General features: G+C 41.7%; 1 protein-coding gene across 8 annotated transcripts in view; it reads left to right on the plus strand.

Moving 5' to 3' along the window:
- The window catches only part of EIF4G3 (eukaryotic translation initiation factor 4 gamma 3), a 120,691-nt gene that overhangs the window by 52,335 nt on the left and 53,398 nt on the right, over positions 1-14,958 (plus strand). For 5 of the 8 annotated variants that reach the window (XM_026862649.1, XM_026862644.1, XM_026862646.1 and 2 more), the window contains 5 exons: positions 2,722-2,742; positions 3,547-3,726; positions 4,357-4,471; positions 8,444-8,544; positions 11,092-11,214. In XM_026862649.1, coding sequence (XP_026718450.1) covers positions 2,722-2,742; positions 3,547-3,726; positions 4,357-4,471; positions 8,444-8,544; positions 11,092-11,214 — 540 coding nt within the window. The remainder of the gene's footprint in view (positions 1-2,721; positions 2,743-3,546; positions 3,727-4,356; positions 4,472-8,443; positions 8,545-11,091; positions 11,215-14,958) is intronic. The other 3 variants (XM_026862645.1, XM_026862647.1, XM_026862648.1) reach the window with 1 other exon arrangement.

Genomic DNA, 14,958 nt, shown 5'->3' on the forward strand with positions numbered 1-14,958 from the left:
GCTGTATGGCTGTGAACATATTCAGGGCATAGCTCAATGGAAACCAGGGCTGCCAGATGTATTCACAATACCTTAATAAATAATAATGATCGAGCAGGGAATAACAAACAGCCACCATTCTTGTTCACATGTGATTATGGGTAGCTCCGTGAGTTGCAGCCTTTCCTTAAGCACTAGTACAAACAATACTCTGTTACTGTGAATTTTTCAGGAGTGAAAAATAAGGGCTGTGACACAAGCGAATTGAGCAGCTATTTGAAGTTCAAACAAACGCTAATCCACTTTGCTGTGATAAATCTTCCGCTTGACAACAGAAAAACACACCCAGAAAATACTTTATATGAAATCTCCCAAGCAGAAGGCTTACCATAGGCATTGGGGAATTCTCCAGGACCTGGTCCTGGATAAAAGGGTCCTGGTCCTGGCGGCTGAACGGGATACTGCTGTGGGGGCCCAACGTACGGAGGGCCACTGTGACGATACTAGGAGAGAAAAAAAATAACCATCCATTGACAAGGAGTTGGGCAACTTCATGCTGTTGCATAGAGACCCTGTAACAGAGCTCCCCAAATCAATAGTGATCTGATTATCAAACTAATTAATTACAGATTCAGAAATGTTACTGTCAAAAAAATAAAAAAGGGAGGTAAGCTATGACATCTAAAGACAAGACAGGGAGGATATGAGAGCTGAAGTAGGAAACAGTCGCTTCCCTGATTTCAGCAATATTGATGAGGCCCGAGGTTTTACAGAATCACAGAATCATTCAGGTTGGAAAAGACCCTTGGGATCATTGAGTCCAACTATTTTAGAGTAACTGTAGATCTATTAAAGTCAATTTAGATACATTTATAGCACTAAACATTTTTCGAGAGTTTAGTTTCACACTGGTTTTGAGAAGGACCTCAAAAACTAGAAAGGTAATTTTTTTCTGCCTCTATGCACAGGAAAACAAATACTTCATACAGAAAAAGGACAGAGGCTAGATACACAACTACTAGCTTAATTTCACCCCCCACCCCCCCCCCAGTTTGGTGCACAGAGTGTGCTTTCCTTCCTCCTGTACAGCAGGAGAGAGAGCTGGCCTGCGTTTCATGAAGTTCCTTCAGCATCTCACCCCAACAGATAACATCTCATGATCTTTTAGGCACCAGTTGCCAGTGATGGAAATGAAAAGCTGTCCATAAACAAGGAGTTTCTGTTGCTGTAAGTTTTTTTTGGTTTGTTTTTTTTTTTCCTTGGTGGTTTCAGGGATGTTATTAGCAGGTTTTGTAGGTGTAGCAGAAACTTGAGGAGCAGGGTTCATGGCTGTGGCTCTCACCGGTGGAGGACTCCCATCTCTTGCGGTGAAGGGTTTTCTGTGCTGCCCTGTGGGTGTAGTTACTGTCAGTAGAGAGGCAGGTCTCACTTTGCCCTCCAGCCCATTTTCACTCTACATAAATACAGAATCATGGTGGCTATTGACTCCCCCGCCCCCCCTCTGGGGAGACTTCTGCTGTAACCTGCTAACAAGTTTAGAAATAGTCATTATTCAGCAATTTGCAGCGGAAGAAAGGACTTTTGCACTTTTTGGTGTCTTTGGATATTGAGAAATTGCAGACTCTAGTTATTTTCACCATAAATTCAGCATACACCCTTGGTTCATGCAGCACTTGTGTAATTCCCCCTCATCTAGACGGCCACACAGTTTCTATTAATGCGGGAACATGGTAATGTGTTGCTCTTCTGGTTTCCTTTCTGCACCTTCGCTACCAAACTTTTCTCCCCAAACAATTAACTTCCTCTGGTTCAGGTCACACAGTTTGCTGGTGACAATTCTTCATCCAGATTAACAGGGTTGGACATAAAAGCATTGCGCTCATCTTAATGGTGTCTGGATTTCTGAGACAGGGCGTTATCCGTGGCTTTTCTGGAGAAATCATTTGCTATGGGGAACAACTTAAGTGTCATAAAGTCTTCAGCAGCGCCAGAATGACCGTATTAAGCTCGTTGTCAAGTACAGAGGCATCCCAGTTTCCGCCCTACCCCGACTACCAAGGCAGATAAGCCCAGCTCATTCCTTCATTCCTCAGTGATTACCACTCTCTTTTCTTCTCACCGCTCATGTTAGTTACTCACAGACTGTTTACAACAATGAACTTCATCAGTCAGCAGTCTTCGATGTGATGTATGATGACCTAATTTTTTGTTTGTTTGGTTGGTTTTTTTTGTATAACAATTATACATGGCATTTCTTATCCTTCCGGTCTTGGTGCAGAAGTGGAGACCAAATCCATGATTTGAGCAAGGGTTTCTACTTTATCTCCTGCCTCTGTATCACTGAAAGAGACCAGAAAGGAAAAACGTTTGATGTTTTAGGAACAGAGTAAACATAAATTCTTTCTGTAGCATCATATTTCCTGCAGTTAATCATGGTTTGGGGTTTGTTGGGTTTTTTGTTTTGTTTTGGTTTGGTTTTTTTTAAACTTTTATGCTTCCATATAAAACTTTTCTAGAAGTTTCTGACCCTTGCCTTGGGATTCTGGTAGAAGAGTCCTTGGTACCAGTTCAGTGTCTTTTTCTTGCTGTTTCTATGAGAGATTAGTCAAAGCAGGATAGAAAGATGAATGGAATTGTGTGCAATTAGGGTGCATGTTATATCCTATTCCTTCCTATTGATCTGTAAGCTGTTCCATTGGCTTTCTTTCTGTTTCCTGCTGCTTTCTTGCTTCGTTATTGAAGGGAGGATTCAGACCTATACAGGTAATTTTAACTCCTGGTTCTGCATGGCCTAAGTGTCTCTCTCACTTGTATCATAACTCCGTTAGTGAATGCGTTAATGTCTGATGCATATCTTACCGACTGAGTTTCCAAGATTGCAAAGACACCAGAGCAAGGTCTTCCAGTGCCATGAATGCTCCATACCGTGGATGCTGATGCCTTTCCCAGTGCGTAAGGGTTAAGAATGGAGAGTGTACCAGGGGGTTGCTTGGTTTCCTGGACCTGGTCCATCTGCGTGGGGCATCACTTCATGCAAACATGGTACAAGAGTTTGGTGCCACCCTGGAAGAGGTTGCCACCTTTCTGAAAACAGAGGGCAAGACATGTCACCCGGCTCAGTTTGTACAAATGAGGCACCTCTGGCCTTTGTAAAAAAAAATTTTAGCTGCTCTGGAGGTATATTGTAACAGTTGCCTTCATCTTTTATTTCCCTAGCAAATTTATAAAGGTGGCTTTTGGCAGCCAACCCACCTTATAAAAAATATATTTGACAAAAATAATTTTTCTCACGTTCGCTCTGAAAGTTGAGCTGTATAATTCAGTAGGTGCCAACTAATAATTATTGGAGTTGGAAGTTTCTTACCTTTTTCTACCTCATAAAATAGAAGGCTATAGCATGATCTTGCTGTTTACAAATAAACAGACATTGTCCTGCAGTTTTCTGAATGCGTGGCAACCCTTTGAAAATAGTATTATAATTATAATATTGTGATGATATTTTGAATTCTTTCCCAGACAGTCTGACCAGTTCTTTGCTTTCTCTCCTCTTTCCCTTCCCCACCCTAGTTTTTTCAGAGGCCTCAGATACAGCCTCCCAGAGCCACCATCCAGAACAGCAGCCCCTCCATCCGTCCTGGTGCGCAAACACCGACTGCGGTCTATCAAACCAACCAGCACATCATGATGGTTAATCATCTGCCAATGCCCTACCCAATGCCTCAGGGCCCCCAGTACTGTATACCACAGGTAAAAATACATTGTCCAGGCACCTAAGGAACTGCAAAACAACGTTTGTTCCATCTGGATTTTCTCAAGACCTGCCACAGAGTTGGGGGGGGGGTGGGGGGTGAAATTAAGCTAGTAGTTGTGTATCTAGCCTCTGTCCTTTTTCTGTATGAAGTATTTGTTTTCCTGTGCATAGAGGCAGAAAAAAATTACCTTTCTAGTTTTTGAGGTCCTTCTCAAAACCAGTGTGAAACTAAACTCTCGAAAAATGTTTAGTGCTATAAATGTATCTAAATTGACTTTAATAGATCTACAGTTACTCTAAAATAGTTGGACTCAATGATCCCAAGGGTCTTTTCCAACCTGAATGATTCTGTGATTCTGTAAAACCTCGGGCCTCATCAATATTGCTGAAATCAGGGAAGCGACTGTTTCCTACTTCAGCTCTCATATCCTCCCTGTCTTGTCTTTAGATGTCATAGCTTACCTCCCTTTTTTATTTTTTTGACAGTAACATTTCTGAATCTGTAATTAATTAGTTTGATAATCAGATCACTATTGATTTGGGGAGCTCTGTTACAGGGTCTCTATGCAACAGCATGAAGTTGCCCAACTCCTTGTCAATGGATGGTTATTTTTTTTCTCTCCTAGTATCGTCACAGTGGCCCTCCGTACGTTGGGCCCCCACAGCAGTATCCCGTTCAGCCGCCAGGACCAGGACCCTTTTATCCAGGACCAGGTCCTGGAGAATTCCCCAATGCCTATGGTAAGCCTTCTGCTTGGGAGATTTCATATAAAGTATTTTCTGGGTGTGTTTTTCTGTTGTCAAGCGGAAGATTTATCACAGCAAAGTGGATTAGCGTTTGTTTGAACTTCAAATAGCTGCTCAATTCGCTTGTGTCACAGCCCTTATTTTTCACTCCTGAAAAATTCACAGTAACAGAGTATTGTTTGTACTAGTGCTTAAGGAAAGGCTGCAACTCACGGAGCTACCCATAATCACATGTGAACAAGAATGGTGGCTGTTTGTTATTCCCTGCTCGATCATTATTATTTATTAAGGTATTGTGAATACATCTGGCAGCCCTGGTTTCCATTGAGCTATGCCCTGAATATGTTCACAGCCATACAGCAGTTAACATTTCTTATCCCTGCGTTCCTTGTTTGGCATTTAGTGAGGGAAACGAACAAGCCATGTGGTTTGATTCACTGGTTTTATACTGCAGAGATTAAGTCAGTCCAGTCAAGGAGTTTGTTAACCATGCACAAGCTGAAATTTGCCCTTTTAATGGGCAACTCCTGGTCTTGCCTCTCTCAAGCAGAAGAGCTGGGAGGTTGCCCAACCTCATTGTGTGTGCTGTGCTTGTTTGGCACACTATATTCAGTATATTTAAGTGGTTCTCCCAGGTACTGAGCTTCAAAGCTGCACCTAAAAATCCAGAGGCTGCATGTCTAGTGCTGGCCATCCCTCCTGTCTGCATCTCAGATTCTTGACTCTTCTGGGACCCAGCTGCCTCTCCTTTGGATCCCAGTTTGCAGACCCCATGTAGCAGTGGGTGATTGTCCCTCCCCATGACACCTCTTTTCTTGGGAATCATCTTTATGTAAAATTAATTAAGCCCTTTCTTAATAATTTCCAGTGTGTTGCCACATACAATTTTCTGTGGGATCTGTATTTTGATAGTTAAAACAAACGAGGTCCTCTGAGCTGTATTTGAATGAGGTGCAGGATTAGGTATCTTGCAGTCATGTACATCACTTTTTTTTTTTTTTTTTTTTTTTTTTTTTTTACCTTCCCTTGCTCATTTATGGGAACATTTGAAAAATCCACCAGGATGATTCTAGTCATCGCCCTGTTTTATGGTAGTTTTTTTTAAAAGGGTTTTCACCTCTCGATACCAAATTTGAGGTGTTTTGTTCAGTCTGATTGCTACCTGCCCACGCACGTTCTGTAATCTGTTGGGGGCAGAGATACTATCAACTTTCCATGCAGCTTTAGCTGTTGGTATTTCAGAGTGTTAGAAGTGAATGATTACCAGGGCTGAGCAGTGACAGCCCTGTACCGTTGGCAGAATTGCATGTTTGCTCTTCACAAATACAGATTTCATTTTAAAGGGGAGAAAAGCCCCAGTTGCTTGCCTGCTTATAATTTCAAAAAGCCTGGACTTTTTTCCCTTCTTTCTTTTATTTTTGTATTTATTTGGGGTATTAGAGAGCTAATGGGACTACTTGCTTTGAAAGGTTGCCATGAAGCCTTCAAATTTGGTTATGCAATTTCTAAATAAAACAAGAGAGTGCAATTATAAGGCAGTTAATTCCTGTTTGCTTATCCTAGAAAAAAGTAAAGAGAAGAAATACTGCAATGGCTCTTTATATCTTTAAATCTGATTCACTAAATGAGGGCATTACCCAGTATTCCTCGTTTTTTCTGCTGTTACAGGTCTGCTTTCTTAATTTCTGCTCGCTTAGTGCCGTTTGTCTGTCTTCACTTCTGTAATTTGGAAAAGGTTCCTTTCTGGTTCCTTTTCACTCCTGAAAGCGCCTGGTTTCTTGCACAGAGGCTTGTAATCTTTCAGTCCCAGCTTGTTTTTTAGGTCGCTGCGTCTGCAGAGCATCAGTGGGCGAAGCTGGAGCCCTCCTTCATGCAGAGCATTTTCCAGGCAGAGAACATTTAGCCAAGGAAGAGGATGATTGCAGGTTTGCCTGTACTCATCCACCTTTCCCTCCTGTTGCTTCCTTGCTATTTATATAGGAACTGTAAATGTTCTGTCTCTCACCAGGCGCTGCTCATGGCGTTGGAAGACAACTAAATTTACAATATGGGTGTGGATAATGCTGCTGGCAGCGGCCTTTCCCATAAACCTCGGGATTTTGTAGCCAGTGTGGCTTCTAGACATCAAAATCATCGTAGTTTGGCAGGCTGTAAAGGGGATAAGGGAAAATATTGTAGCAGACAAAACGTGTGAAGGTGGACAGTGCATTTTTTTTAACCGTCTCAGTTTTGCAATTTATCGCTCTCTTTTATATCAGCAAGTTTCTGTGCTACGATGGGAAAGACCTTGAAACCATGAATGGGAAGGAGGGGGAATAAAACTTGGGTACTGCTGAACTGGAAAGCATCAAAAGGCAGGGTGCAGAGCAAAGAACGTCACGCTGAAAAATGCGCTTGGCTTCTGGCCACAGAAGCTGTATTTCTTCCCAGAAGTCACTCTTGCTTTTTGGGATTTTCTTTTTTTAAAGTGTTTTTCATCAAGGAGGAGCCCAGCCTTGCCTTAGCTGTAGCTAGCTCTCTGCCAGGGATCATATTACAGGCTATCTGATTAGATCTGTTTTCTAGGAAGCTAGAAATCAAGATAATTAACACATTACAGGGCTCCCAGGCTTGCTCCTGTCCTCTCATGTTCTCCAAACTCATCTTGTACACCTGGCCAGCTTGGCCAAAGCATTAGTTGGAGGAGTTTGAGGCTTCGTTTTTAAGGAGAGATACAGGAGAGTTCTCGCTTCCCAAGCTGTTGGGGATGCTGACAGGGATTTTTGTGCCCTGAGGCCAGATCTGAAGTGCCACTGCCTACCCTGAGGTTCAAAATGAGAAGTTTATTGAATCACATAGGCCACCTTAATGACAGCATCCAAGAGTGAGTACAGGTAGCTGAGCTTTTAGCAGCTTGATGCTGGTGATGTGCAGTGCTCTTCACGTTCAGCTACCTGCCTGCCATTTCGGCAGAGAGACGTTCTCACTCTGAGCATGCAGACAAGGAGCCTGCTACAAGTTTCTGCTTTCCGGTTCTCAGTTGGAGGAATGCATCCTCTGAAGTTTACAAATCGGACTGTGCTGGGCTGGCTTCATTTGCTGTCTTGGATTTCAGTGTTTGCTTGAGATAGTAACAATCTCCCGGTTTGGTTACAGACACACAATACAGATTTTCATTCCTGTTTAAGGGTTAGTTCAGTTGAAGAATAAATCGGATTGCTCCAGATGCAAGTGCCAGCGGGCAGTCGTTCTAGCATCCATACCTACAGGGGAAAAAAAAACCTCTCCACCATCTTACAAGTTTACCTGATACCTGATCCACAGACAGAAGACAGCTCTACTATGCCACCTTTATTTCTATCTGGCATGTTTCTAAAGCACACGGTCATTTTGAGCCAGTCTTATTCCACAGAGAAAAGCATAATGAAACTATATTGGATATTATGAATGTAATCAACAACGTGGTGTAATTTTGCAATAATAACTGTGGTCGTGCTTTTTTTGTGTTGCAGCATGAGAAGAACATAGCTTGTAATTAGATTTTCTGGCTATGCTTCAAAGTAGGTTGCAGCTGACCTTGTAAATTCTTTGTAATGGTTTGATTGAATTTCTTTACAAAGGTAAAAAAAACCCCAACAACAAACCCACCTGTTTGTCAGTCAGAGGAGTCCCAAGGATGGGCCACTTTTCATGCCTTGGTGATTTCAGCAGCCCCTCAGAAATGGATGCACGTGATCGGGTTTTCTGTTTATGGCAGGAAAAAAATAATGAAATAGTGACTTAATCACTTGTCTTGATGGAGTAACAGCTTCTGTTTCGGTGGAAGTGGGGAAGAGCAAAACAGACTGGTTACCAGCTGGATGTTAGGAGTCTGGTTTTTGAAGAGAGTGAGGAGTAGGTGGTCAGTTTTACCTCTTGCACTTGATTTTCTTTCATTAACAGATGAACTGAATTTTTTGCTCTCGTTTCTGTCTTGTCCTCTCTCAGGAACACCTTTCTACCCAAGTCAGCCAGTGTATCAGTCAGCACCCATCATAGTGCCTACACAGCAGCAGCAGCCTCCACCAGCTAAAAGAGAGAAAAAAACGGTGAGTGATTGTCATTGACTGATACAACCTCTCTGAGAATTGCCCTGCTTCTAAAGTTGAAGGAAATTTAAAGCAATCTTAAGCTTAAAACTGAGCTTTATCTTCACGGAGAGGCTAAGTCTTACCTTTCACAACGCTGTAATGGTGTTTTACTTTCAGTTTTTCTATGGGAACTTTCTACACTGAGTTTGTAACATCTCAGTCAAAAAGGAAAATATTTTTGCCGGTTTTCTAACAAATATAAATGAAAGCAGCAGCATCTCCCCAAGCCTGGGATCCTCAGCTGCCTGCGCTGCTGCTTAGAGTTTTACCAAAGAGCCAGGTGGGAATGAACAAACCCAGATCAGTTTGGGACAGTGTTGGGAGTTGGTTCAAACTGACAAAAAGAAATTGTTTAATATCATGCCTTGGAAAAGGTAGAGAAACAGTAGTTGTGGACCTGTTTGCAGGCTTGAAAGAACCCAAATACATGACATGATGAAAGTGGGTAGAGGTTTGGAGACCACACTTCTTCTCTGCCTGATTCACTGGTGAGAGTTTGAGAGACAAATTAATGGAACTTAAACCCATCTGCAGGTGGATGATGGTAGGGAATGCTAAAGCCACACCAGGTGAATGTAACATTTCAACAGAAAAAGTTAGGAGTGGGCTTGTGAATTGTTTCTAAATGATTGAGAAGGAACTAACTTACATTACTATATGTGTTAGAGTGGCTTGAAAACATTAAAATAACTGTTTCCTGGAGGGAAAAAATGGGACTTGTACGTGTCTCAAAATGCAAAATATTTGTATCTTTTGATTTTTGAAGATGATCTGAGATGAGAGTTGATTTGGGAAACTGGAAGAGCTGAACAATGTGTTAGCTGGGCTTGCAAGAAAGGCCTTTTTTGAAGCTGCGGTCAGCAAAGGGTGATGCAACTCTTTTGCCACCTCTTCACTATCCTCTTCAGTCATAAGGAGTCTCTTTTCAGCATCCAAAACATGACATGATCAGATCATTAATGCTATTTGAAATGCAAAGATGTTCAGAAACGCTCAACTGTGGTTAAGACGGTTTCATGCCATTGAAGCCAAGTTCTTTGAGGCGGAAAAGCAAAATGTTTTTTTAAATGCCTGCGATGCTTTTCTGTGGATGTACTATTTTAATTTGCTATTCTGTATCATAGCTGAAGAAATGAGAGAAACTGAAGAGAAATTAAACATATATATATATACACATACATCCGCATGCACCATTATTTGAGTTTTCGAGTACTACAAGCTTTCAGGCAGGGAAAGCATGTTTTAATGTCATTGACTGCTCGTCAGGAGGAGGAGAGGGTGGGAATTCATGCCAACTCTTAAGTCCTTGTTGCTGTGCTTAATTAAATATTTTAGCAGGAAAAATTCAACCAAAACACAAGAAGACCACATCTTGTCAACATCCTAAGTACCATGTGTATATTCATTCGTCTTCATAACCCAAGGAATGAAGAAGACATCACACGATACTAAAGTGATGAATCACAAAACCCTTCTGCAGTTAACAGTTCTATATGTTGCTGATTAAAAAGAGCCGGTGGTTTCCAGTGAGACCCCTGCCCTCGGAAGGGTTCTGTCTCTTGGTTTGCTTGCAGTTGTGCGTTGGGCTTAGCACAATGGGGACTTCTGCATGCAAATATAGAGTTCAGGGCCGAGCTTTTGAGAAGGTGGACAGACAAATGATAGCACTCTCTCCAGGTTTATGGAAATCTTCAATTTATATTGAAGATTAAGAACTCTATTTCAATTTAACCCAGACAGTTTGACTGTTCCCCACATTCAGTGACATGTATTGGCTCAAGCGTCAGTTGAGGATTCAAATGAGTGTGTTCTCAAGTGGTTTATTTTGGAAAATATTTTTCCTTCCCATTTTGGGACTGTGAAGAGACTCAAAAACCAGACTTGTTTCCTAAATGCTGATGAGTTTCATAGGACTTTAGTTTGTTCTTCTTGCAGTTTCTCTTTCCTCCGCTCAGTGTTTTTTGTTTGATCCCCTCTGATTTGTTCGTATGACTTTTCTTAGTGTGGAAAGGAAAAACAAAAAGAGCCGATTTGCTTTCCCCCTTTACCAGCAGCTGGGTTGGCTAGGTCACTGAATTTCCTATCAGGATAAAATGTGGCTTCTCCTTTCATTCTTGCATTTTCCACTAACTGGCAAGCTTAGTTCTGTAGCTGAGCTGTCTGCTAAATTTTCTAAGTTGAACTAAACTTAGTTTTCAGCAGTAGAGACCGTATTCTGAATTACAGGTTCATGCACTGGGGTGCATGTATTTAGACCTAACTGGTGTGGTTGACGAGTGTTTTGATTAAATTAGGTTTTGAGATTCAGGGATGACATACCATGCATTTCAAGTTATTGAAACAATCCATGTTCCAGCGTTCCTGCAGAGCATCAGCTCAACCCAGACCATCTCCTGCTGAGTGTAACAGAATAATGTCCTGTCCATGTTCTCCTCCCCATGAACCCCAAGGACAATGGGGTCACGGGAAGACTTGTTTGAATTATTTCTTTGTTCAATACCGTAGATCCGAATCCGGGATCCAAACCAGGGAGGCAAAGATATAACAGAAGAAATAATGTCTGGAGGGGGCAGCAGGAACCCAACGCCTCCCATTGTGAGACCCACTTCCACACCTACTCCACCTCAGGTAATAAAGTGGCCATGCTGGCTTCTCCCAGTGACGTCTGCTTTGCTTTGCTGTTCATTAGAACCAATTTCTGTATCTTCCATCCACGCCACTGATCACCTCAGACACCTGGATGGTCCTAAATTGCCAGTGTTCTTCAAGGATTTTTTTTTTTTTTTCCCCCTCCAAGTTTGATCATTTTTACCAGCATTGTAGCTTGTAAAATATGGAGCTGCAGTGCTATTAGAAGTTTCCCATCCCTGGTTTTGTACCAGTAATAGATTTTAAAGCCTGTAAAGACTTTCAGTATTAAAGGAGGAGCTAATATATTTGTGAGAAATGTGGTGTTTCTGTTAGTCTTGTGTACCTGAGGAAAGTCCATATCATGCGTGTGGTTGATTATACATCTTCAGTTGTATCACTGTCCATACTAATGTCTTTCTGCCTTAGTAGTGCTGTTGTAGAGTAACCAGAATGACTGTAGCTCAGGAATTTTTTCATGGAACTGTGATGATGCTATCACAGATTTGGTCTCTGTGTTCAACCTTAAAAAAATGCATTTTTCTGAGGCATAAATATCCAAACCCGACATTTTCTGTAGCTCATAAATCTCTTCTTGTTGCACACCTTTGAGTTTGACCACTTCTAAGTGTCTGTATCCTGCTTCACCTGAGAAGTCCACGTGTAATGTCTGGAAATTAAACTGATTGGAAATCCAGGTCTGTTCTAGTCCTTTTTGACCCAGGGCCTAAAGAGCACTCTCAGACTTGCAGACCAGCAGTCCTGATGTGAACGTAAGTCCACCTTGAGGTGAACTGCTGGGGCTGGAAGTGGCTGTGTTATCTAATTAGAAAATTATTTCTGTCCTCTGACCACTCTTCCCCACATGCAGCAGGAAGAGGCGAGGCCTCCTTGATCTCCCCAGAGTATCAGAGACAGAAAGGAGGCACATGGCAGTGCTGTGCTCTTCCCAGCTGCCATCTTGGTGTAGCTGCTGTTTGCTTCATACATCGTTTTAGTTCTCCCTCTCTTTTGGGAGAGATGGTGCTAGGCCACATGCTGCTAAACTTAAGAAGTTTTTTAACAATTGGAGAAGAAATTCTGTGGCTTGGCACAAGCCTTGGAAGTTGGCCATGGTTTTTTTGGAGGTTGTTTTCCACTGCTTGGGGACCTGATTAGAAGACATGAAGACTCTCCAAGTGTTGGGTGGACTTTAGATCCAGAGCCTGGCTGAGGTTGGGGTGCAGTTTCTTCTTCCAAGTTCTTCCTTGTTCAATGTCATCAGTTTTTGCTAGCTTTTAGGTGGACAGCCTTTTCTGAGCCTTGCTTTCCCCAATGTGTCCAGGTAGTGTTTGTGCTGTTCTGAGGCAAAAGCAGAAACTTGCCCTGAGACACCCATTGTGCTGGAGCAGGACCTTGAGGTTACCACTGAGAAGCATAACTGGGATCACTGAGCTGAAATAAGAACCTGAGCCTGCACATCTCCCCTCTGTTGAGATCAAGGCTTTTGGTTCAGTCAAACCCTTTTGTCGCATGAAGACATCACCACGTGCTCTGGGCCACCTGCTCTCTCCTCCTGGTCTCCATCACGGGCAAGCAGCAGCAAGGCACCATGCTCGAGCAATGTGTTTTTGCAACAAGGTCTGCAATGCTTGACTGGAAAAACCTATTTCCCTGCCAGAGCGTGGTCTGATTTGCAACTACAGCTGCAACAGGAGGGAGACAAGAGCTGGTTACATATAGAATCGATTCAACTTCTCTCCAAGCATTTTCCGTAAGAGAAGATACTAATGATATAAAATGTTGGAGTGCTGGTGAGATGATGTTCCTGTTACTTCATGCTATATGACTTTCCCCATTAGAAGTAGGGAAGAGTTGAAACCAGCCAGGGTGTCAGATTGTGTTTATGCATGGTGCAGCTAATCCAAGCACTTACCAGATCATTTTTGCATTCTGAAATCTATTTTAAGATACTACAATTAAGTCAAACAGGACGAAATAAATGTTTTTCAAGAGGAGGTTAATAAGCATGAATTTTTATCAGCTATAATTTATATGCAGAGCACAGCAGTGATGTCCAATCATCTACTCTAAGTAAGGTATGCAAATACTTCATTGTTTAATATCCAGGCTTCATTTTGATTAGGTACTTGGAACCACTTTTGTTAATCACAGAAGAGCTCTGAAATAGAGCTCACCAGAAAAAGTTCATTAGTGTAGCATAACTGAAAATTTAAGCCCACTTAAGCTAGGAAATTCAAAGTTATTGTCCCAACAGCATCTCTAATTCATTTTTTTGGAGCAAGTGTAGTCTCTTGGATGAAATTAGATAGTGCCTTAATAACTGTGCTCAGTGGCTGAATTCCAGTAATGGTGGGTGCTATAATTTGGAGCAGTCTAAAATCAGTAAACTTCAATTATTCAGCCATAACTTTGCTTGGAATCTGCTATGGCTTTTTTGTATTCCCTTTCCCAAGCTGATAAAAGTTGTGAACAGTCAGTGTGAGCTTCATATGAAAATACCTGCCTTTTGAAATGGTCACAGTTTAGGGCAGCTCCTGGAATAGGTGCAAGGGGACCATCGTGACTGTTCCACCACCCCTTTGAATCAAGCCCTGTGTGTCTGGGGGGTTGATGAGATTTCATCTGGTTGAACACTCAAAATGCAAACCTGCAAGCTCCAGGCTTGACAAAACATCATCTCTGAAGTAATGAAGTGACTCCCAGTCCAATGATATTTTAGAATTATGCTAAATTCTAGTAATGGCCAGTATCTGATTCTGTAATCTCATTATTTAAATGACACAAGCATAGAAGGAGAAACTTGCTCAAGAAGTGCATGGAAGCCACTGCTGTAGACCAGTCCTTGTCACAAATTCTACATTTGAAAAAGAAGCCATTTTGTAATAATAATAATAGGTTTCAAAATTTTCTTTTTTTGCCTTTAGATTTGGATTATTTTTTGAACTGACTCAAAGAAAACCCAAACCTTTGGTAACACAAGCCCAAAGCACCCTCTTCTTTCAGTAGATTAAATGCTTAACATAAAAAAAAAATACTGGACTTGTCCAAAAGATGAACATCACTGCCAGGATTCAAGCCACATGGTTTTAGCCATTTCCATGCTTTTTGTATCTCTTGCTTTGTTGTCACCAGAAAGTGCTTTCGGTGGAGTCTTTCCAGCACCTCCACAGAGGTTGCTAAACTGCTAAAATGCTTTAAAGTTCCTGCACAAGAGAAGCAGGCAGTAAGTGGAGATATAATTTATATGTTTCTAGCAGGACACTGTTTTTCACACTACATTTTTGCGGAGAAGATAAATAAAACCCAGGACTATGTCTCAAATCTGGTTATTTATTCAACACTAACTTTACTCTTTTAAAGAGTTAGAAATGCTCTTATTTTCCTGGCAAACCTCTTCCAAGTATCAATGGGTTTGTCACACTGTTTGCTCAGTCTGCAGGCCATGGTAGGATAGAATAACACGGAGCAACTCTTAGCATCATAAATCATGAGTGCAATTTTGAGGGTTTTTTTCCTAGAAAGTCTCTAAATGCTTCATTTTGAAGCTGCGAGCCTGTAAGGGTCAGTACTTAAGTACCATTTATATCACTTTGCAATATCATTCCCACAAAATAAATGAGCGTTTTCCAGATTTCTTAAGAAAACATGTTTGCTGACCCAAGAAGTTTCTAGGCTTACAGGTTTCATGCCTGCTAGTCTCATTTGTTCCAGTGATTCTTATAGCAGTCTCCTTTTTCCCCC

The sequence above is a fragment of the Athene cunicularia genome (assembly GCF_003259725.1).
Source record: "Athene cunicularia isolate RWA chromosome 21 unlocalized genomic scaffold, athCun1 chr21_part1, whole genome shotgun sequence".
Lineage (NCBI taxonomy): Eukaryota > Metazoa > Chordata > Aves > Strigiformes > Strigidae > Athene > Athene cunicularia.